This window comes from Polyodon spathula, chromosome 26 (genome assembly GCF_017654505.1).
Source record: "Polyodon spathula isolate WHYD16114869_AA chromosome 26, ASM1765450v1, whole genome shotgun sequence".
Classification (NCBI taxonomy): domain Eukaryota; kingdom Metazoa; phylum Chordata; class Actinopteri; order Acipenseriformes; family Polyodontidae; genus Polyodon; species Polyodon spathula.
In genome coordinates this window covers 2900796-2921620 of record NC_054559.1, presented here as the reverse complement: position 1 = coordinate 2921620, position 20825 = coordinate 2900796, and the positions used below count along the sequence as shown (strand labels likewise).

Sequence of the window (20825 nt, the reverse complement as noted above, 5' to 3'; positions counted from 1 at the left end):
TAGAGGAATACTTTGCTGGTCTGGAAAGTCTGGATACAATTGTCAATGTTGTATTCCAGGTTCAGATCATTCAATGATGAAAACATGTCAGCCAAATATGCCAACTTTGCAAGCCATTCGAAATCCCTGAAATTCTCTGCCCACAGACTTATTTTCCAGGAGGAACCTGGCAAGTTCCTTTCTTAGCTCGAAAACTCTCGATATTACTTTGCCCCAGGATAGCCAACGTATTTCTGTGTGCAACAACAGCTGGCTATGTTGTGCACCCATTTCATCGCACAAGCACGTGAACAATCAGGAATTTAAAGCCCAGGCTCTAACATAGTTCACCACCTTCACAACTGTATTGAGAACATTGTGCAATTCTCCTGACTTTTTTTTGTCGCCAGCATATCCCGGTGAATGAAACAGTGCATTGACTCACATTCTGGGCAACTTCTTTCACTTTAGCCACAACACCAGAATGATGTCCGGTCATCTGTGCAGATTCCCACACAACATTTCCAATCGAGACCATGGCCAGTTATATATTCATTGACAGCTTTAAATACTTCAGCACTTGTAGTTTCTTTGGGGAGTTCGAGAGCACATAACAATTCTTCTGTAGTTGATCTTCCATGTCTTGAGAAATGTAGTCAATTCTCTGTGCCACTGTATTATTTGAAAGTGGTAAACAACTGTGCAATGTTGCCCTGCCCCTATATGTATTTCTGTGTTGTATTTTGCGTGTAGTGTGTTAATGTTGGTATATAGCCATTGGTACATGGTACATGGGATGAATATGGGTTACGAACATGAGTGTTTAAAATGTATATTTGTATTTAGGCACGAGGATTGCACAACACCTCACATGCAGGTAAAATGTAATAATATGTGAGCACGGGGAATTTCACTTATTAATTCACGTGCAGTTGTACCGAGACACAGCTCCCACCTCTGTCGCCAGGAGGCTACACGCCGCTCACACCTCCGTCACCAGGAGGCTACACGCCGCTCACACCTCCGTCACCAGGAGGCTACACGCTGCTCCCACCTCTGTCGCCAGGAGGCTACATGCTGTTTCCACATCCACCGGCAGGTGGAGAGCAGCAGGAGCTGCCTCTGCCTCCACCACCTCCACCGCCAGGAGCAGAGCAGCAGGAGCTGCCTCCGCCACCTCCACCATAGTGGCAAACCACAACATGACGACTGGTCCTCACTCCGTCATCACTCAGGGATGTCTGCACTGCACCGGCCAAGGATGCCTTCACGTTATCGCTTGGGGATGCCTGCCTCGCTTCTCCCAAGGATGTCTGCCTGGCATCACCTGGGGCTGCCTGTTGCTGCCTGTTGCCCCGCATTGCCTGTGGAGCCACCGGTGGCAGGGTACGAGGAAGAAGCAGAGCTCCCACTGCCGCCTCTATGGTCAGGGGCTCCCCTACCAAGTTCACCTCTCGAGGGTCTGCTGCTGCCTTCGCCTGGGGCTGCCGGCTCTGCTTTGCCTGGGGTCGCCGGAACTGCTTCGCCAGGGGTCGCTGTCAGCTCTGCTTGGCCGCAGGGCTCAGTGTGGCCGGAGCCCCACCAGAGGGAGCTGCTGGCTATGAAGAAGGGGGAGAGGTCAGGAGACTACCTTCCCCCGCAGCAATTTTGCTGCAGGAGTTCTGGTGGCTGGAGTCCCACAAGAGGGAGCTGCCGGCTATGGGGGGGGGGAGACCACAAACCCCAGCAGCTTTTCCAATGCTGGAATTGCACCGGCTGAAGGAGTCAGTCTGGGAGCTGTCAGCACGTCTGCCGACAGCCTCACCATTGGCAGTATTTCCGCTGCCAGTGGTACAGCAGGAGGAGAGCACGTCTGCTGACAACATTGCCTGTAGCAGCCTGGCTACTGGCAACATTGCCACCCATGAACCCCTTAAAGTCCCTGTTCTTGGCCCGGGACTTTGAGCGAGACTTTGGGAATTTAAGGGGGGAGGTGGCCATTGAGGCCATGTGTGCTACGCACAAAGGGGGGGGGGTATGTGGCAATGTTGTGTATTTCTGTGTTGTATGTTGCGTGTAGTGTGTTAATGCTGGTGTATAGCCATTGGTACACAGGATGTAATATGGGTTACAAGCACAAGTGTTTAAAATGTATATTTGTATTTAGGCACAAGGATTGCACAGCATGTGCAGGTAAAATGTAATAATATGTGAGCAAGGGAAGTTGCACTTATTAATTCACGTGCAGTTGTACCGAGACCCCAACTGAATGATTGATAAGCAATTGAGTCTCGATAAGCTGCACTTTCACTCACTCAGGGTTGTGTGTTCGGTGAGTCGAGAATGGGTGGAGAGGAGATAATTAAAAACAAAGAGAAGGAAAAGTAAATAATTGATTTCACTCACCATGTTTGTCTGTTCATCCGCTGTTTGTTAGTGTCTATTTCGTTTAGTGTTAATTCATTTTGTTTGTCTGTTTAATTTGGCCTCAAGTGCCGTATGCTGTTTTTTGTTACAACCTTTTTATTTTCTGCTTGTTCATTTATTAAATGCTGAGCACAAGCAAGCGCTCAGCTTCACCAAACTCCACATCTCTCTGTCTCCTCAGCGTGGAAGAACTGGACCAAAAGCGGAGCGTTCCTGGCAGGGAGCTGGCTGAGAAAGCCTCCTCCTTCCCTACCACAGATGTTGGAGTGGAATACAATTGGATTGAAAGTGCTCAAGGTGTATTTAGGAACAGGCATTCATGCAATTAAACTGGGAAGGGGTGCTGGAGAAGGTAGCAGGAAGACTACAGAGCTGGCAGTGGCTGCTAAACCGCCTATCCTTCAGGGGGAGGGTCCTTGTGATTAACAACTTGGTAGAATCCATGTTGTGGCACTGTTGCCTCGCCCCTTGTGTATTTTGTGTTGTATGTTGCGTGTTGTGTGTTAATGTTGGTGTCTAGTCATTGGTACACGGGATATAAATGGGTCTGTGGAACATGAGTTGTTTAAAATGTATATTTGTATTTAGGCAAAAGGATTGCACAGCACTTCACGTGCAAGTAAAATGTAATAATATGCAAGCACAGGGAATTGCACTTTATTAATTCACGTACAGTTGTACCGAGACAGAGGTTATAATAATAATAATAATAATAATAATAATAATAATAATAATAGTTAAATATCAGCTCACCTTGTTTGTCTGTGTAGTCTGTTTTGTTTGTCTCTTTATTTTGGCGAAAGTGCCGTGTCCTCTGTGTTTTGTCTGTACAACCATTTATTTTCTGTCTGTTTCATTATTAAACGCTGAGCGAAGCCAATCGCTCAGCTTCACCAAACTCCACCTCCCTGTTTATTTTGTGTTGGTTCCTGGTTCTGGTCTGACATCACCCACTACAGTCGTCATTTAGCACAGATTAATGTGTCTGGACCCTCCCAGGCTGCTGGAGCAGGTCCAGAGTAAACTGGTTAATTTCTTTTGGGATGGAAACCACTGGCTGAAACCAGCAGTACCGTACCTGTCCCGAAATGAAGGGGGGAAGGGGCTTGACATCCCCTCCCGGGTCGCTTCGTTCAGATTGAGCTAGAGATGCATGGCTTTGTCCCTCCTCAAGAGGGTTGCAGGGCTTGGCTTAGACAAGCAGCTGTTTTTAATGACCTGAGTAAAGTTATTAGTACTCAGCTGGAAAGCTTTTACAGGAACATGTTAAATGCCTATAAGATTTTAAGGACAGGTAAGATTTTAAGGACAGATGAAAGCCTCTGTACATGTTTTATTTTTGAGGAACCTTTGTTTTTTAATAGAATTTTCAACGTTGATGATTTTAATTCTAAACAGCTTTTCTTAATGTTTTGAGTGGCGATGGAAGAGCGTGGCCTAGTTGACTGCAGCGTTGGGCCTGCACTTGGTGCACTTATAGAGAGGGTGTTGGAAGAGATCTGACCCGCCGTGGTCCATCTCTTCACAGACTGCCATGACTCCGGCCTTTTTTATTTTTCTAGGAGTCCTGCTGACGCACATCAGGGTGCTTTTTACTAAAGAGTTAATAATTATTATTTAAGTATTAAGTATTCTTTTAAATATTGTCATCGGTGTGCCCTGATTAATTTTCTCCTGGGTCAAGCAAAGCTCATGATTTTAAAATCCTGTAATAACAGACTATCCAGCACTAGTATGGGTGATGGCCTGTGTGTATTTAGAGTTCTGGTTGTAACCAGGGTAATAGTCGATTTTTCTTATTACAGCATGATGAATGACATGGCTAATTTTATGATGAGGTGGTGTATTGAGGATGGGGTGTGTGCAGTGGGTGAAGATGGCAAGCTAATTTTTAATTTTAAAAAATGTTTGTGTGTTTTTAGTTTTTTTTTTATATTTTTAGAATGTTTCAGTTGTGTTTTATTCTTGTTTATTACAAGTGCTAGAATTTACTAGTTTTATTTAAGTCACTTTAATGTCTTGTTCATTTTTGTGTTGTTCAATAAAGGGATTTTAAAATTCACAATTCTGTGTGTGTGTGTCTGCCTCTTTCACTGACTCTCATAAGAAGAACATAAGAACATAAGAAAGTTTACAAACGAGAGGAGGCCATTCGGCCCATCTTGCTCGTTTGGTTGTTAGTAGCTTATTGATTCAAGAATCTGTCCTATCTTCTGTAAGTGTGATTTTGTGTGTGTCCCTCGCTCTCTCACTGACTCAAACTGAACGCAGTTGGGATTCAAGGAAACGCATGTACATGGATTAGGGAGTGGTTAACATGTAGAAAACAGAAAGTACTGATTAGAGGAAAAACCTCAGAATGGAGTGTGGTAACCAGCGGTGTACCACAGGGATCAGTATTAGGTCCTCTGCTATTCCTAATCTACATTAATGATTTAGATTCTGGTATAGTAAGCAAACTTGTTAAATTTGCAGACGACACAAAAGTAGGAGGAGTGGCAAACACTGTTGCAGCAGCAAAGGCCATTTAAAATGATCTAGACAAGATTCAGAACTGGGCAGACACATGGCAAATGACATTTAATAGAGAAAAGTGTATGGTACTGCACGCAGGAAATAAAAATGTACATTACAAATATCATATGGGAGATAATGAAATTGGAGAAGGAATCTATGAAAAAGACCTAGGAGTTTTTGTTGACTCAGAAATGTCTTCATCTAGACAATGTGGGGAAGCTATAAAAAAGGCTAACAAGATGCTCGGATACATTGTGAAAAGTGTTGAATTTAAATCAAGGGAAGTAATGTTAAAATTGTACAATGCACTAGTAAGACCTCATCTTGAATATTGCGTGCAGTTCTGGTCACCTCGCTATAAAAAAGATATTGCTGCTCTAGAAAGAGTGCAAAGAAGAGCGACCAGAATTATTCCGGGCTTAAAAGGCATGTCATATGCAGACAGGCTAAAGGAATTGAATCTGTTCAGTCTTGAACAAAGAAGACTACGTGGCGACCTAATTCAAGCATTCCAAATTCTAAAAGGTATTGACAGTGTCGACCCAAGGGACTTTTTCAGCCTGAAAAAAGAAACAAGGACCAGGGGTCACAAATGGAGTTTAGACAAAGGGGCATTCAGAACAGAAAATAGGAGGCACTTTTTTACACAGAGAATTGTGAGGGTGTGGAATCAACTCCCCAGTAATGTTGTTGAAGCTGACACCCTGGGATCCTTTAAGAAGCTGCTTGATGAGATTTTGGGATCAATAAGCTACTAACAACCAAACGAGCAAGATGGGCCGAATGGCCTCCTCTTGTTTGTAAACTTTCTTATGTTCTTATGACTCTCTCCTATCTTCTGTATATGTGTTTGTGTGTCCCTGGCTCTCTCACTGACTCTCTCCTATCTTCTGTATGTGTGTGTGCGTGTGTCCCTGGCTCTCTCAGGCTGACTGAGTTCTACATGGAATGTTTTTCACTTACATCTTCCACGCCCTCGTCCTTGGACTCCTGCAGAGCACCCAGAGCTTCTGCCTTCACCCTGAGACACAAACACACACAGCATGAGCAAGAAGACGCAGAAAACTCATAGGTCTGCTTCATTCATCACTACTGGAAACAGGCAGGCATTGGGACTGTTCCGAAAAACGGAAAAAGAAAAGACATGGCTTTCATATTCACTTTCCAACCTTACATCATAACAGTAATTGTAGCTAACAAATTATTTTCTATAAATCCTACCTGCTATGCACTCCCAGTAGCTACATTATTCTCCAATTCTCTAATCTAAAGAAATACATGCTATAGCAAGTTGTATTATTTTAAAGCATGGTATCTGGTACTACTTTAGCTTAACTCTCCTCTTATGATTTGGGTCTACTTGATCCAACACTTGTTTCCATTGACTGTAAACTCTTCCTCCACCTATAATATTGCACGACTTTTCCTAGCTTGGGGTCTGTGGTAGAAATATAATGAGTTCTGGTTCTAAATCTCCCTCCCGACCTGCGCTAAGTAGCGAAAGGGGAAGTCTTTGGACGGACTGGCCTGACAGTTCATTTACATGGTCGGGAAGTTGGTCAACCTGGAAGAAGGCGAGACTCCGGTGCAGGAATGTACTGACCCGAAAGGTAAACGATGTAGCAGCTTCAGGCAATAGAGACAACTGCAATCATTTACCAAGGGGTCATGCGTGATAGCATAAAGGGGACGGAGAATCGCAAATCTTTTCCTTCGCTTGGTTTTCGTGTGAGAAACTAGAAGGACCGTGAGTGACGCAGAGAAAGCGTTGCAGAAATATTCGTGTTTTGTACACGTGTCTGTCTGTGTTTGTGTATCACTATACAGCTAAGAACGTATCCAAAGCTGTCGCCTAGGGCCAGCACAAAACCGGATCAACACTGCACTTCAATCACTGTTTAAAATTGTTATCACCCACCGCGAGCCCTACAGCACGCACCTGTACTGGTGACCGTGTATTTTATTATTGTGGGGCGGATAATGTGTGTTATTATTTGGTTTGCAAAACCATTTATATCATTTTCCTCCATGCTTTACACATTGGTGCATACTGCAAGAGGTTTATTGTTTGCTCGTCAGACCGGGAATTACAAAATAAAGCACCCTTTTCTACACTGGATTATAATTGTCTGCCTGTGATTATTCCTGCACTGCATCACCCCTACACCGTTCGCTATCAGCAGCCACTTTGCCACTGGGTCAAATTGAAAAAATAAGAATAAATAGAAAATAATAACTTTCAGGTGTTTTTTTTTTTTTAGAACTAATCTTGAATACAAACATATTTATCTATGTAGCTGTGTATTCATGAAGAAAATATAATTATTTCACGAACGGGGAAGTTGACAACCTGGATAAACTCACAGCAACCAGCTATACAATACAGCAGATGTGTCGGCATGCAATGCTTTTGTCCTTCGGACTGATATAAACATTTTGTGGAAGGCTGGCAAGCTGTATTGATGCAGAGTGTTCACATCTAGAATGCCTCGAGCTCCTGCAGCAATGGCTCTTATCCACAATGTCCAGGAAAAAGGAGCTGGTGCATCTCTGCCTGCAGCAGCTGGCATTGGCAAAACAACTTGCAAGATGCAACTTTTACCCTTTAAGCAATGACAATAAGACAAACATTGCCTGTGTGAAATGCAGAACATATCTGTGCAAACCAACATTCCTGCTAAGCTTTTTAGATACTGACAAACTTGCTATTTTGACTGAGAAACTGTAAATTATCAGTCTTCAGCCAAATATTAAACCTTTTAATATATTTTTGTCACATTACACAATATTGAAATAATATTCCAACACAAGTATCTCAACAATTTTAAATTCACTTTAAATTTAAACAAGACATTTATTGTGATAAGTTATTGTGATAACTTCAGATAAGTTCTTCACTGTGCGACACAACTCTTGGCCACTCAACCCAACATCTCTGAGAAACCGGGTTGTAAAGTGTGCCACAAATCCTTGACAACCCACCTCCACTGGGTAAACCCAGACTCTCCATCCTCGCTGTTCCACTTTAGCAGCTAGTTGAGCATACTGAAGTTTTTTCCTCTCATATGCCTCATCCACAGCATCCATGGCACTGTTAACTCTACCACATGAACAAGGCATGCTGATTCAGACCACTAGACAATGTCTGGTCGAATGTTAGTGGTGGCAATCTCAGGTAGAAAAATAAGCTGTTGACCAACATCTGCTAGCATTTTCCAGTCTCTAGCAGCTTCCAGTTGTCCTGGGTGAGGCTTGGTTTAACATCTTTTCTTGGTGGTTGCTCTCCTGGATGGAGGAATAGTCTTTTGTGTGTAATGCTTTGATGGAACTGGTGGCAACTTACTGGTCAGGTTACGCTTGTCTTCCAGTGCTATGGGCAAACATTGCAGCACCTGGTCATGGCGCCAAGTAAACCATCCTTGGCTAAGACCCATCTTACATCCTGTCAAAATGTGCCTTAATGTTGGAGGTGATGAACACAAAGGACACGGGGGATCCTCACCAACCCAGAGGTTTAGGTTCTGTGGTGATGGGAGAACATCATATGTTGATCTGATGAGGAAACTGATCCTGCTCTGTTCCACTGTCCATAGGTCTTGCCAGCCAATCTTGTGCTGCTTCACACTCTTCCATCCCATTCATTCTCCCTGCTTGGCCTGGGAAATGGCCTTTACACACTTCATCCTCTCCTCTTGCTTTTGCACCTCGTTGAGACTACCAGCTTCCTCCGTTGAGCTGGGGTTGCCTTGTGCCATGTAGGAGGAGCTGAACTGAGACCAAGACCCGCTCTTCCATGCTGAACTTGCCCCATAATATCACCGATTCACATCCCTTAGCATCTTCCACAGCTTTCTTTGCTGCCTACTTCCAGGTTTCAACACAGGTGCTGCCTTCCTTACGCATTTGTCGCATGAATCTACTAATGTCATTTCCAGTCGGACCTTGGCGCACTTAAACTCATCGGTTAGTCAGAGACTGGTAGCTGCAGTATTCCTTTACCATAAAGTCCCACTCTGCAGAGGCAGTGTGGAACTCCTAACCATTTCTTGAACTGATTAAAGCTTCCAGCTTCTCAACTGTTGTCAAGGAAACCTTGTACAGTCAGTGGCCACAGCAATCTTGGCAGTAGACCAAACTAAAAGAACCAGACTTTCAGTTTGCCCGGCAACGCGCTGCTGTCTATGCTCTTCAAACCCTTTCACTGCTTGTTATCTAACTTCTCCAACACAAACTGTGTCCTGTAGATCCCTCTTGCTTCCATATGCATAGATGATGTCCCCAAATTTATCCAGCTTCTTTTCAACTATTCCACTTAACCTTTCCAAAGCAAAACAGAGATCCGTGTTTACTGTGTCCCACACAGTTCTCTCACAAGCTCTTGGCCGTTTAACTCCAGGCTTGTGCCCGTTGAGATTCTTTTCTCTCTTACGCTGGTTCGTCTGACCAGGTTCTCAAGGATCATTTGGTTTAGGGCTGGGACGATAGTGTTTTTTTTTTACTATAGATGCACCGTTTTCATAAAGACCCGATGCACTGATGCATCGCTTTTTCAGAACACAAAAGAAACACGTAAATAATAAGTATGTATACACCCACCCCTTGCTACACTGCGGATTCAGATCAGTCCTGGAGTTGGCTCCCAATTTTTACTGTCTAACTGCGTATGCTTTAGCTGCAATATACATATACAATATTTTGTACTGCACATCACAAACAAAAATAGGCAAAACAATTAAATACAAAGCATTACTATCTTACTGTTATCATATACATGTATTGCACAATAACACAAAGCAAATTAAATATCTACTTGCTGAAGCAGTTTTTATTTTAGCCAACAAGATCTTCACACGTGGCAGCATTGGACTAGCAAACATCACAAGGCAGTGATGTCAGCTCCCTGGCAACAAGTCTCTATGATGGGAATGGATAATTTTAATGCAGCGGGCTTGTGCAATTGAGAAAGGAGAGGAAGACTCATGAAATTAATTGGAGACTGAAGTTGATGAGAAGCAATTATCTGCGGTATGAATTAAAACGGTGTGCTGCTTTTTATAGGAAAAATGAGAAAAAGCAGGTTGCGTGGAGGATTTATACTGGACCCTGACGCACCCGATAAAACGATGGAGTGGTTGTACAGTAATTTATTTGTTAGCCTATTTATTTTTATGGGTCTCTCACTATATCGCGGCCCTCAATATTAATTAGTGGATTTATTTTGAACCCTGACACCCGCGATATATCGAGTGGGTGTATTTTCATCACCTCTAATCACGAAAAGTAAATGTTCTCCAGCTGAACTTAAAACTACACATTTCTAACTATTTCTGTCTAGTCACTCTGTTGGTGAGGTTCCCCCATAAAAAGTTAATAAAACATTACAAATATTACTGTCTTACCTTATGATGTCTTGACAGCAACTGGATTAGAGAAAAAAAAAAAAAAACTTCAACGGGGAACACAAGAATAACTATTTACAAGTCCAACATAACAAAGTCTGTGCTCTCTCCATAGCTTATTTTCTGTTTTTATTCAGAAATATTACGGCAACCACATTCTCTGTTTTCAGAGAAGAATTGAGTTTGTTCACAACCATCCCTGCTTTGCTGAACACGTTTCAAGAAGACATTCAAACATATTGTAGCATGCATGGGGAGGGCAGCAGCAGGGCTGGTAGGTGACATAAGCACGATATACGCTCCTTGCAAGGGAGCAGGCTCTTTTGTACAGCGGTATCGGCGCTATGCTTTAGTATGAGAGGTCCCGGGTTCGCGCCCGCCCTCCACCTGTGTGTGGATTGCCTTGCACTGTATCAGGCGCCTGTCTCCGGGAACCAAGTTCGTCACAATATAATAAACTTTGTTCCACCTTGTTTGTACGTCCTGTATTAATTTCAGTGGTGCTTTTTCTGTGTTCAGCATTTCCTATTTAAAGCAGTTGTTGCCATCTCACTCTTTTTAAAATGTGCAACCAGTCTCCTTGCTGCTGCCACTAACATATGGACTTGTCGTACATCCTCCAAGCTTTTCTGAATGCAGAGATTTTTATTGTGCCCTGCCAGCTCACACTTGCCATGCTAACAAAAAGTACCACAGCATGCTCGCTTACAGAAAGCAAAGACATTTCTCTGCACACGTTGGCCGCATTGTCATAAATACAAGCTATTACTTTTGTAGCCATTTCAAACTCTGTGTTTATCTGATTGATCGCTTCTTCTAAATTCACAGCTGTGTGTCTCTTGTGTAATTTTTGTGTCGCAATTCTTTTGACTCGAGTTCCCAGGTTTTGCTTCATATTGGCAAGTGACTGTTAAAAATGCTTCTAAGCTTGTCCATACATCGGTAGTGATGGATATTGAATTACACTCCTGACTTTTCCTTTACACGTTTGTGGTCCAGAGTAATGAATTTGAAGATTGTCTTTCGACAGGGCATTTCATAGCCATGAGCAAGATTCACAATCAGATTTTCAAACGCAGCTCCCTCTACTATATTAACAGGTGTGACATCTTCTGTGACAACAACCACTATCAGGCCTGTTATTTATTTTGCTCTTACACTTTTTGGATCAACTTTATTTCCAAAATAAGCTGCCACTGAAGGTGTTGCTTCCTTTAGTTTTTTTTTTTACTTGTGTTCCCGCTGTCTTGTTTTGTTGGGTGCTGGCTTACTAAAGTCGATCCAGCAGGTTGCCGATATTGCCACAAAAGCTCATTGAAACACCACAAACAGCGCATTTTGCCTTTCCACTTTGTCCTTTTGTAAAAAACAAAACAAAACAAAAAAAAGGTGCGCCAATATGAAGGAAAAGAAGGGTGGTTTTGTTGTTGATAGATTACATTTTTTGTTAATAGATAAGTTTGCATTGTATTATTTACTTTTTGTTACTTTCATCTCTCGTACAATTCAGTATGATCGTGTTAAGCAATAAGGCACGAGAGGGTATGGGTTCTGCTGGATAGTGTCACTTCTTGGTGTGTTGTTAGGTGTGAAACGCAGTTGAGTTCCTGCAACCAACCAAGAAGTGACAATATCCAGCACAACCCATGCCCTCAAGTGCCTTATTGCTTTTATAAAACTGATTTATAAACATTTTATAAAAAAGAAAGGGCAAATCTATATAGTTTTGTGACAGACTGTGAATGAATCCTAGTCAATAATCTCCCTCCCAACCTGTGAGGGCGCTGTATAACAGGAACAGTGTGCATCATACTGGCTGGTTCGGCAGTTCATTCCAGGGTCAGTCAGAAGCTGGCCATCCAGGAAGGAGGCTGAGTCACAATACCAGAAGTCATCGCCCTAGTACGGCGAGTAATGTGTCAGTTATGGATTGGAGGAGATGTGATTGAACAAGCTATAGGAGGGGGCGTGACTAAGGCTATTTTAGGGGATGTGATGATGCAATCTGTTCCTTTGTTTTGGTTAATGCAAGGACCTGTAAAGAAAACTGTGTAAAACGAAACCATGAGTGTTTGTATTTGTTTTGTTAATCACCGTTTATTTGTATTTAGTAGACGACTAACAACCGGGAGATTTCAAATACTGCACGAGTCACCAATAATGGTGTATTCACCACCAGCACTGGAGCACCGCAAGAAAGGACGCAGAGTCGTGCTTGTATTACTGTATTATTGTTTTGGGACTGAAACCCTGTTTTGCTTAACTGTGCAACTACACATTGCTGTGTCCAATTAAAAAGAACTGTCTGGACAGTGAACACTGCGTTATTGTCGTTGTCTGAGCACTGCATCACCTCTCCACCTGTGCACTACTAACCACTTTGCCACAAGTTTCTAAAGATTTATTAACATTGAGGTATAACCTTCCACAACAGAAAAGAGTCCATATGAACTAAAAATAATATTCAAATAAAATATTTTCATTTTTTTAATAAAGACTTCAAATAACTATAAAAACCTTGCTAGATGTGTTTTAGTTCATTTTTCTGTTCATTTTCTTGACAAAAAAACCTTGCTTAGTTGTGTATCTGTGAGGTGCATCAGGTGTATCTGTGAACATTGTTGCTAGGTAACTCACTCCCATTGGCTCTAGCTTATATTACAGCAATATATATATAAACTGATTATTAGAATTTGGTAACAGCGCAAAAGTTTAAGATGCTTTGTTGGGATGAAGATTATTAATTATTAAGTAATTAATTTAAAGTCAAATTGTATTTCTTTGTTTATTTAGAAGGCCAGTCATTTAAGCATTTAACAGCCCAATTAGTTTGTTTTGTGGTATTCATTTCATTTTTAGTTTATTTCTAGCATGTCAATGTTACATGATTGTACCTGTAAAGAGAATGAGTGCACAGTAGTAGAGGAGAAGAGACAGTGAAGAAAGGTCGGACGGTTAAGACATTGTGTGCAGCAATGTAAATACTGTTGAAAAATAGAAAAATAGCCACAGTTAAAAATGAATGAAGAGTCAGTTTCACAAAACGACGGCTGATACCAACTAAAGGAGGAAAATAAAACTGAATATCTGACAACTGGATCCGACCGAAGGTACAGAAAATGACTGAGATGTACTACAAATAAAATACCAAATCAGCATCTTGTTTAAAATAGCAAACTGGTTCTTGTGCACATTAATATAAACTGGAGGATATGACAAGACACCTTGATGTGTTCAGTATCTTCCATGACAGCAGGTATTTTGACAGGTGTTGTCTTTAATTTTGGTGGTGCAGTGATATGTGTTTTGCACAAATCCAGTAATTTGCCTTTGTTCCTAAGTAGTTCCCAATCGTGACATTGTGCTGGATATTGTAATGGATTGGAACACTGATGGACCAATCAGCATGCAGAATTCTAATAATCAGTTTTATGTTTATATTATATATATATATATATATATATATATATATATATATATATATATATATATATATATATATATATACACACACACACACACACACACACACACACACACACAGTACCAGTCAAAAGTTTGAGTACACTTGCTGGAAACTAGGTTTTTTTCATAATTGACAATGTTTTACGCTGTATACGTTTCTGTAAATACTTGAAAATGAAAACACATGTTACAATATACAAAACAAAACATAAGAAGCATCAAAGCAATGTTCAAGAAAATTGAAAATTGTCTCTAAATCTTGGATTCCTCACAATAGCCACCCTTTGCCTTAATAACAGCCTCACAAACACAAGGCATTCAGTTAAAAAGTTTTAGCAGGAAATCACCCAACATGTCTTCCCAGTTCTTCTGCAGCAATTCCCAGAGATGTAGGGCACTTGTGGGTAGCTTTGCTTTGACACTTCTGTCCAGTTCGTCCCATACAAGTTCTATGGAATTGAGGTCTGGAGACTGGACAGGCCAGGTCATTAGATTGAGTTGTTCTTCACTTTCCTTCTTCTTCAGATAGTTTTTGCACAACTTTGATGTGTGTTTCGGGTCATTATCTTGCTGAAGAATGAAGGACTGCCCAACTAGCCATAATCCTGATGAAATGGCATGCCTCTGAAGTATGCTATGATAGCCATGGTGGTTGAGCTTGCCATGGACTTGGTAAAGATCACCAACTCTGTCACCAGCAAAGCAACCCCAGACCATGACACTGCCTCCTCCATGCTTGACAGTGGGAACCACACATGCAGAACTCACGTGCTCACCCTCTCTGCGTCTTACAAATACTTGCCGGTTGGACCCAAATATTTCAAATTTTGACTCATTGGTCCATAAGACCGACCTCCACTCCTCAAACGTCCAGTTTCTGTGTTTTTTGGCCCAGGCAAGTCTCTTCCTCTTATTCTGCACTCTTAACAATGGTTTCTTTGCAGCAATTCTTTCAGTTAGGCCAGTTTCACGCAATCTCCACTGAACAGTTCATGTTGAAACATCTGTACTTCTAGTAGCATTTAGCTGAGCTTGTATTTCAGGGGCAGTTAATCAACGGTTTCGCAGACTTATGACTCGAATGAACTTGTTCTTTGATTCTGAGGTCACCCTTGGCCTGCCTGACCTTGCTCGGTCCTCATGAGTGCCAGTTTCTTCAAATCGTTTGATGGTCTTGGCCATAGCAGTTACAGACACTTGCAAAGTTCTTGCGATTTGTCTTAAAGATTGACCTACATTTCTTAAAGTAATTACAGACTGTCTTTTTTCTTTGCTTAACTGAGCGTATTTTGCCATTTTCTGCTCCCTTACATTCAGGAATGGGGTTAAAAGGTTAATTAGGTAACACAAGGTTAATTAATTAATCAGGACAAAAGGTTAATTATGTAACATGCTAGTTAACTCAGAGAACATCTAATAAAGACACTTTTATACTTAGGCCAGAGTTCTAACACCGTGTTATACACATTTCAGACTTTTAACTGACCTGGTCTTCAGATTGAAATCCCCTTGCTTTGGGTGACCACTTCATTGAAATTGACAAGATTTACATTTTCATTTAAAAATAAAACTTTTGAATGCAATTCACTTATGATTATCACCTTATATAAGTACATGTATCATATAATGAAATATTAATTATTTATAGACAAGTTTATACAGTTAAAAGCATAGATAATCATGAAAAACCTGGTTTCAAAAAACATGAGTTTGAAAACAACCATGACTGGTATGTTTAAGATATTATATATATCTATATATCATATATATATATATATATATATATATATATATCGCTTGCTAACGTGGTGAAATTGCCAAGCTAAGCCGGCTAAGCCGTTTACCTGACAAACACCAAAACACAAACTGGCTTCTCTCAATACTCTCTTCAATACGACTGGACACACACGCAGTCGGGCCCTTCACTCAGCAGCCCTGAGCAAACTGGCTGCCTCTCTTAAATACCCTGCACCTGGCTCCAATTTACAATTAGCACCAGGTGCAAGGGATTAACTAAACAATAAAACAATTAAAACAATTAACACCCATTAGCCCAATTCACCCGACAGTGCATTTTCACATGGTTCTAGCAGGGAGGAATTTTAACCCCCTCCCTGCTATCTCACAATATATATATATATATATATATATATATATATATATATATATATATATATATATATATATATATATATATATGGAAGGCATAATACCACAGTAGTGATGTCAAAAAGTGATAATTCCTCTAGAGGAAAATATACTTGAACTTTGACCCATTCGACTCCTTGAGACCATCACTTTCAATTCAAACACAAAATGTTTCTTTATCAATCACTCGACAACACCCACAGCATGTCTCGTTTTCAAACACTCGACAACACCCACAGCAGTATGTATATATATATATATATATTATATCTCTGCTGTGCAAAAGTCTCAGACATGACGTCTTTTTCTACTCTGATACATTATTAGCATCAACAATTTACTCAAAGCCTCCACTATTGTTTTCTACTATTATAACAACCTTGACTTGCATAAAGAAGGAAAAGCATTGAGTGAAATAGCTCACATCACTCGAATTTCAAGGCGTGGTATAAACATGGCACTTGAACAAAAATATAATGTTGATAGTTAAAATAAGTACATTAATATTACCACAATAATTTATTTTTATTAAAGCCAAGAGTTTGTTTAATCAGACTCTTGTTGCTGTAATAAGCACCTGAAGACACTTCAAACCTGTTACAATGTTTATAGACATCACTTGGCTCATTGCTGGCATTAAAATAAGCAGGAAAACCTAAGAATTATATTATAATAGTTCAGAAAACAAATGCCCAGCACTTTGTGAGAATCATATTTACAGTCTCTCACTAACACTGTAGTTCAGTCTATAAATGTTTTGAAAAGACCTGTTTATCTTATTGCTGGCATTACAATAACAATAACAAATATGAAACAGTTTAGTAACAGTCTAGCAGTGTCATGTGAGAGCAATCCTATGTACAGCACTCCACAAATGAAGTTTAGCATTTTACTGGCATTACAATAACCATAATAAAATATGAAACACTGATCAAGGCGTGTTGACTGACTCATTGCTCTAAACAGGTTCACTGCTGTGTATTACCCGACTGTAATTTAAAAAGTGCCCCGTTCAATGTAAACGCAGAATTAATCCTCCCAATTGTTTCTTCGCTAATTCTGCCTTGTTATTTGCTAAGTTTAATAAGAGGTGTGTCTCCTGACAGTCTTTAAGAAGCAAACAGTGTGTATTGCAGTGACTACATCCATTACACAGTAAAGCGATCAATTTCCTTTAAGGAATGTATAGCTAGAAAAATAGCTTTGAACTTGTTTCTTCGTCAGAAAATATAATTTAATTAAGAAATGGTCATGGTTTAATCTTTATTAAAGGTAGGTAACATGGATTGAAATAAACAAAACAATAATTAAACATACAATTAATTTGGCTTTCCTACTTCAAGAAAGCCCACCTTGAATGCAGTACAGTACCTTAAATCTTTGGCCCTGCCCACACTATGCCTTTAATAAACTGTATTAGTTGCCTTTAAACTGGCTTAAAAGTGCTAAATATGTTAGCGTCTACACTACACTGCTTTTAATACCGTACTCAAGAACTGGACATGAGACACCCTCAGGGGTTGTGTCGTGTCTGGTTCTAAATTAGATCGTACCAGGTATGCGGTTTATCAGAAGTTTAGACGCTGTAATCTACGTATCCTCCAATATCCCAAAATGCATACGTTTGGCTAAATACTCAGAATAGGCGTCTGCAGGACTTGCTATCAGTGTACATTCTGTACTAGGTATTCATTTTTATGTTTAAAAAAATACATCCAGATATCTCTGTTAAAGTAGTGAGGAAAATAACAAATGCACAATGTTAAATTAGGCGACCGCAAAAATGAAATGCGAGTTAAAAGTAGGACCAGGGATGAACAATTCACGTCATTTGTCATATCAAGGTAAAAGCAAATACTGCTTTGTAATTAACAGCTTTTTTTGAGTTTCATTATGAAACAGAATCACCTCAATTTGTTTAAAGGGATGTCACCTGATTAAAAATGAAAAAACCCAAAAAGCCCTATTTGTCAGTGTTCACACTTACTTTTTCCAAAAAACATGTTTTATTTATTTTTTAGCAATATGGACCTCTGTTAATGTGGGGCATAATACATTATTTTTAAAATAAAATACAGTGCATGGTGGGATACTATCGTATTCATTTCCACTGTTCATTGTGCTGCTAGGAACTGTAATCAAACTATTTTAATAGTGTGTGTTCGCATTAAGCCTGGCTAAATATGAAATGGTACTCCAGTGTGGATGCTTTGAGCTGGATTAATAAAAACATTTTTGAGTATGGTTCTCGAGATCGGTTATCTAGTGTGGACAGTGCTGAAAGTTTTTCAGTATAGAAGAATGCAGTGCTTTGCCATTGCTGCCGCCTTATTTGCTTTCTTGTTCTCTATGTGTTTGACTGGCAATGTGATCTCTGATGGTATTGACTTGTACATGATCATTTGAATGACAGCAAAACTTGCAGAATAGTATCCTACCATCCTCGTATAGAAAATCTGATTTTCATTTTGTTTCTTTGTTGGTGCAGCCACCATGCTGAGTTTCAGACATGTGAGTGAAGTCACATGATGAATAAACTCAAAAGAAAAATGTATATGGTATGTCTTCTTCAATTACTATATTATACCCTTAATGTGTATTACCCTTAATGTGTATAAATTAATATTTTAATTACATTTTTACTAGTTTCAAAATGCTTGAGATGATGATATTTCTGAAATGGTTGTTTTTAAAAGGGAAATAAAACCCGAGCGAGCTCTGCACGAATGTGAAATGGGTTTTTACTGAGGTAAATAAATCAGAGAATCAGCTGCAAGACAAACGTAAATATGCTTATGTTAATGCTTTAAAAGACTGCTCTCAAAATGATCTTTATCTCAAGATGTTGGAGTCTCGATTGATGTTGATATTTATGATAATAACTTGCAGCAGTGTCACGTTACTGGCTGAAAGCATGTCATTAAATCGGGGAATCAGATGGTTGGTTAATGAGTGCAACACTAAGTGAAAGCATGGCTTACAAACAGAGAGTTTTTAACTAAGTACAGTGCCATATATTGTGTTTATCATGTTCCTTTCAAACCTACACGTACCAGAGATCTATAACAAGTGCACAACAGATAAGATTCATGGAATTATTGTATTATCTACAATCAATTTAATCAAATGTGGAATAAAAGTGAACAGGTCTCTTGAGCTATTGTGGTGCATTACAACACCAAGACTCTCCTGTAACCATGCTGAAAATGTGTAGTCAGTAAAAACAAATCCAGCTGCAGCACTAGTGATACTTGAATATATCAGTACATTAAATATCCCTCACTATTGGTAGAGCTTTCAGAACAGTATTGCAGGTCACCGTGTCTATATCCAGTGAGAAACTGTACAATATATTGTGTGTGGTTCGTGCTCACCGTCGGAGCTCCTCCTCCAGCTCCTTGATCCTGCCCTCCACCTTGCTCTTGGTCTGTCTCACTGCCTCCAGCTCCCCTCGCAGAACCTCCTGCTCACTCGACAGCTCATCCACCTTGGCGATCAAGTCATTCTTCACAATGTTCAGGGCATTCCTGTGGGGAAAGACATGAGTGCCCTCTGTGTGCTAAGCAGGACTCTGCACTAGCACCTGCAATCACTCTAAAAACAGAAATTTGTAGGCTATTGCAACGAGTCGTCACCACATAGCATATTTGCATAGGTGGATTTCAGTTTATGTGCCTTTTTCTTCCTAAAGCACAAATAAGCTTGTTGGAGGCTTTGTCTTTATTCAGGATGAACCCATGCTCAATTCACAAGGCTTGCTTTTTAACAATATAGTTGCCACATCCCTAATGCACAGTAATCTAGTCCAACCCCTGATAATCCATCCAGCTAGTGAACAACTGCTATACTATATCGACTACTTTAAAAAACACGTCACTAAATCATGTATGTTGGGTGCCCTGCTTGTGAAATAATTGTTTTAAAATACTTCTATTCCCATATTTTAAAACATCTTGGAAGTTTTTTTTATAGCTATTTATTAATATTCTAAAATATCATTTCCATGTTAATTGATTGAACCACAACTGCACTTCCATTCATCAGAAACCACACGCTTCGCAAATGCTGTGTGAGACCGACTGTCACCTTTCTATTCGACTCGTCCACTATTCGTTGCTACCCCCAGCCCTAAGACACCTACAATCTGAACTGTCTATTCAGTACTTCTCCTAAGAGACCTACAATATGAACTGTGTAATTAGTGCTTCTCCTAAGAGACCTACAATATGAACTGTGTAATTAGTGCTTCTCCTAAGAGACCTACAATCTGAACTGTCTATTCAGTGCTACCACTACCCTAAAAGAGCAGTAATCTGAAAAGTCTGTTGAACAATTTCAACTGTCTCTATACGTTTTTTTCTATGGGTTGTTACTGATTATTAGTGAAATATAATGATCAAAAACATAAAGACTAGACAAGACATTTCTAGTATTGTACATCTTAAAATCGGCACACTAAACAGCACCTGGTCTCAGATAGTTTCAATTAGTACATATTAAAATCAGAACTCGAAACAGAGTGTGGTCACAGATGATTTGAATTAGCAGGTGTTTACTGTCGTGGTTTGTGATTTTACAGCAAATGTGTGCAGATACCTCAGGGTTGTTAGTAAATACTCTCATGATAAATAAATGAGTATCAATCAAGTGAAGAAGTTTAGCTTGTAGGATCTTACTTGGTCTCCAGAAGCTGTGTGTTCTCTATCAGAAGGTTCTCCACTTCTTTCCCCATCCCTACAAGAGAACCCACACACCATTAACAGACAGCCTGAGAGTACACTCTTACTCTAAACCCAAGCTAAACCCTGCCACCTGTTCAAAGCACTATAGCTGACTCCATGTATGAGCACACTGAAGTATAAGATTTACCATGGTTCAAGCTAATACACTCATTTCAGAAACCCTGTTAAG

At 40.2% G+C, this 20825-nt stretch overlaps 1 protein-coding gene across 22 annotated transcripts in view; it reads right to left on the bottom strand.

The window, feature by feature from the left end:
• The window catches only part of mapk8ip3 (mitogen-activated protein kinase 8 interacting protein 3), a 210818-nt gene that overhangs the window by 79740 nt on the left and 110253 nt on the right, over window positions 1-20825 (bottom strand). For 11 of the 22 annotated variants that reach the window (XM_041229732.1, XM_041229743.1, XM_041229734.1 and 8 more), the window contains 4 exons: window positions 20591-20648; window positions 19289-19441; window positions 10302-10322; window positions 5866-5923 (listed from right to left, as the gene is read on the bottom strand). In XM_041229732.1, coding sequence (XP_041085666.1) covers window positions 5866-5923; window positions 10302-10322; window positions 19289-19441; window positions 20591-20648 — 290 coding nt within the window. The remainder of the gene's footprint in view (window positions 1-5865; window positions 5924-10301; window positions 10323-19288; window positions 19442-20590; window positions 20649-20825) is intronic. The other 11 variants (XM_041229737.1, XM_041229745.1, XM_041229749.1 and 8 more) reach the window with 1 other exon arrangement.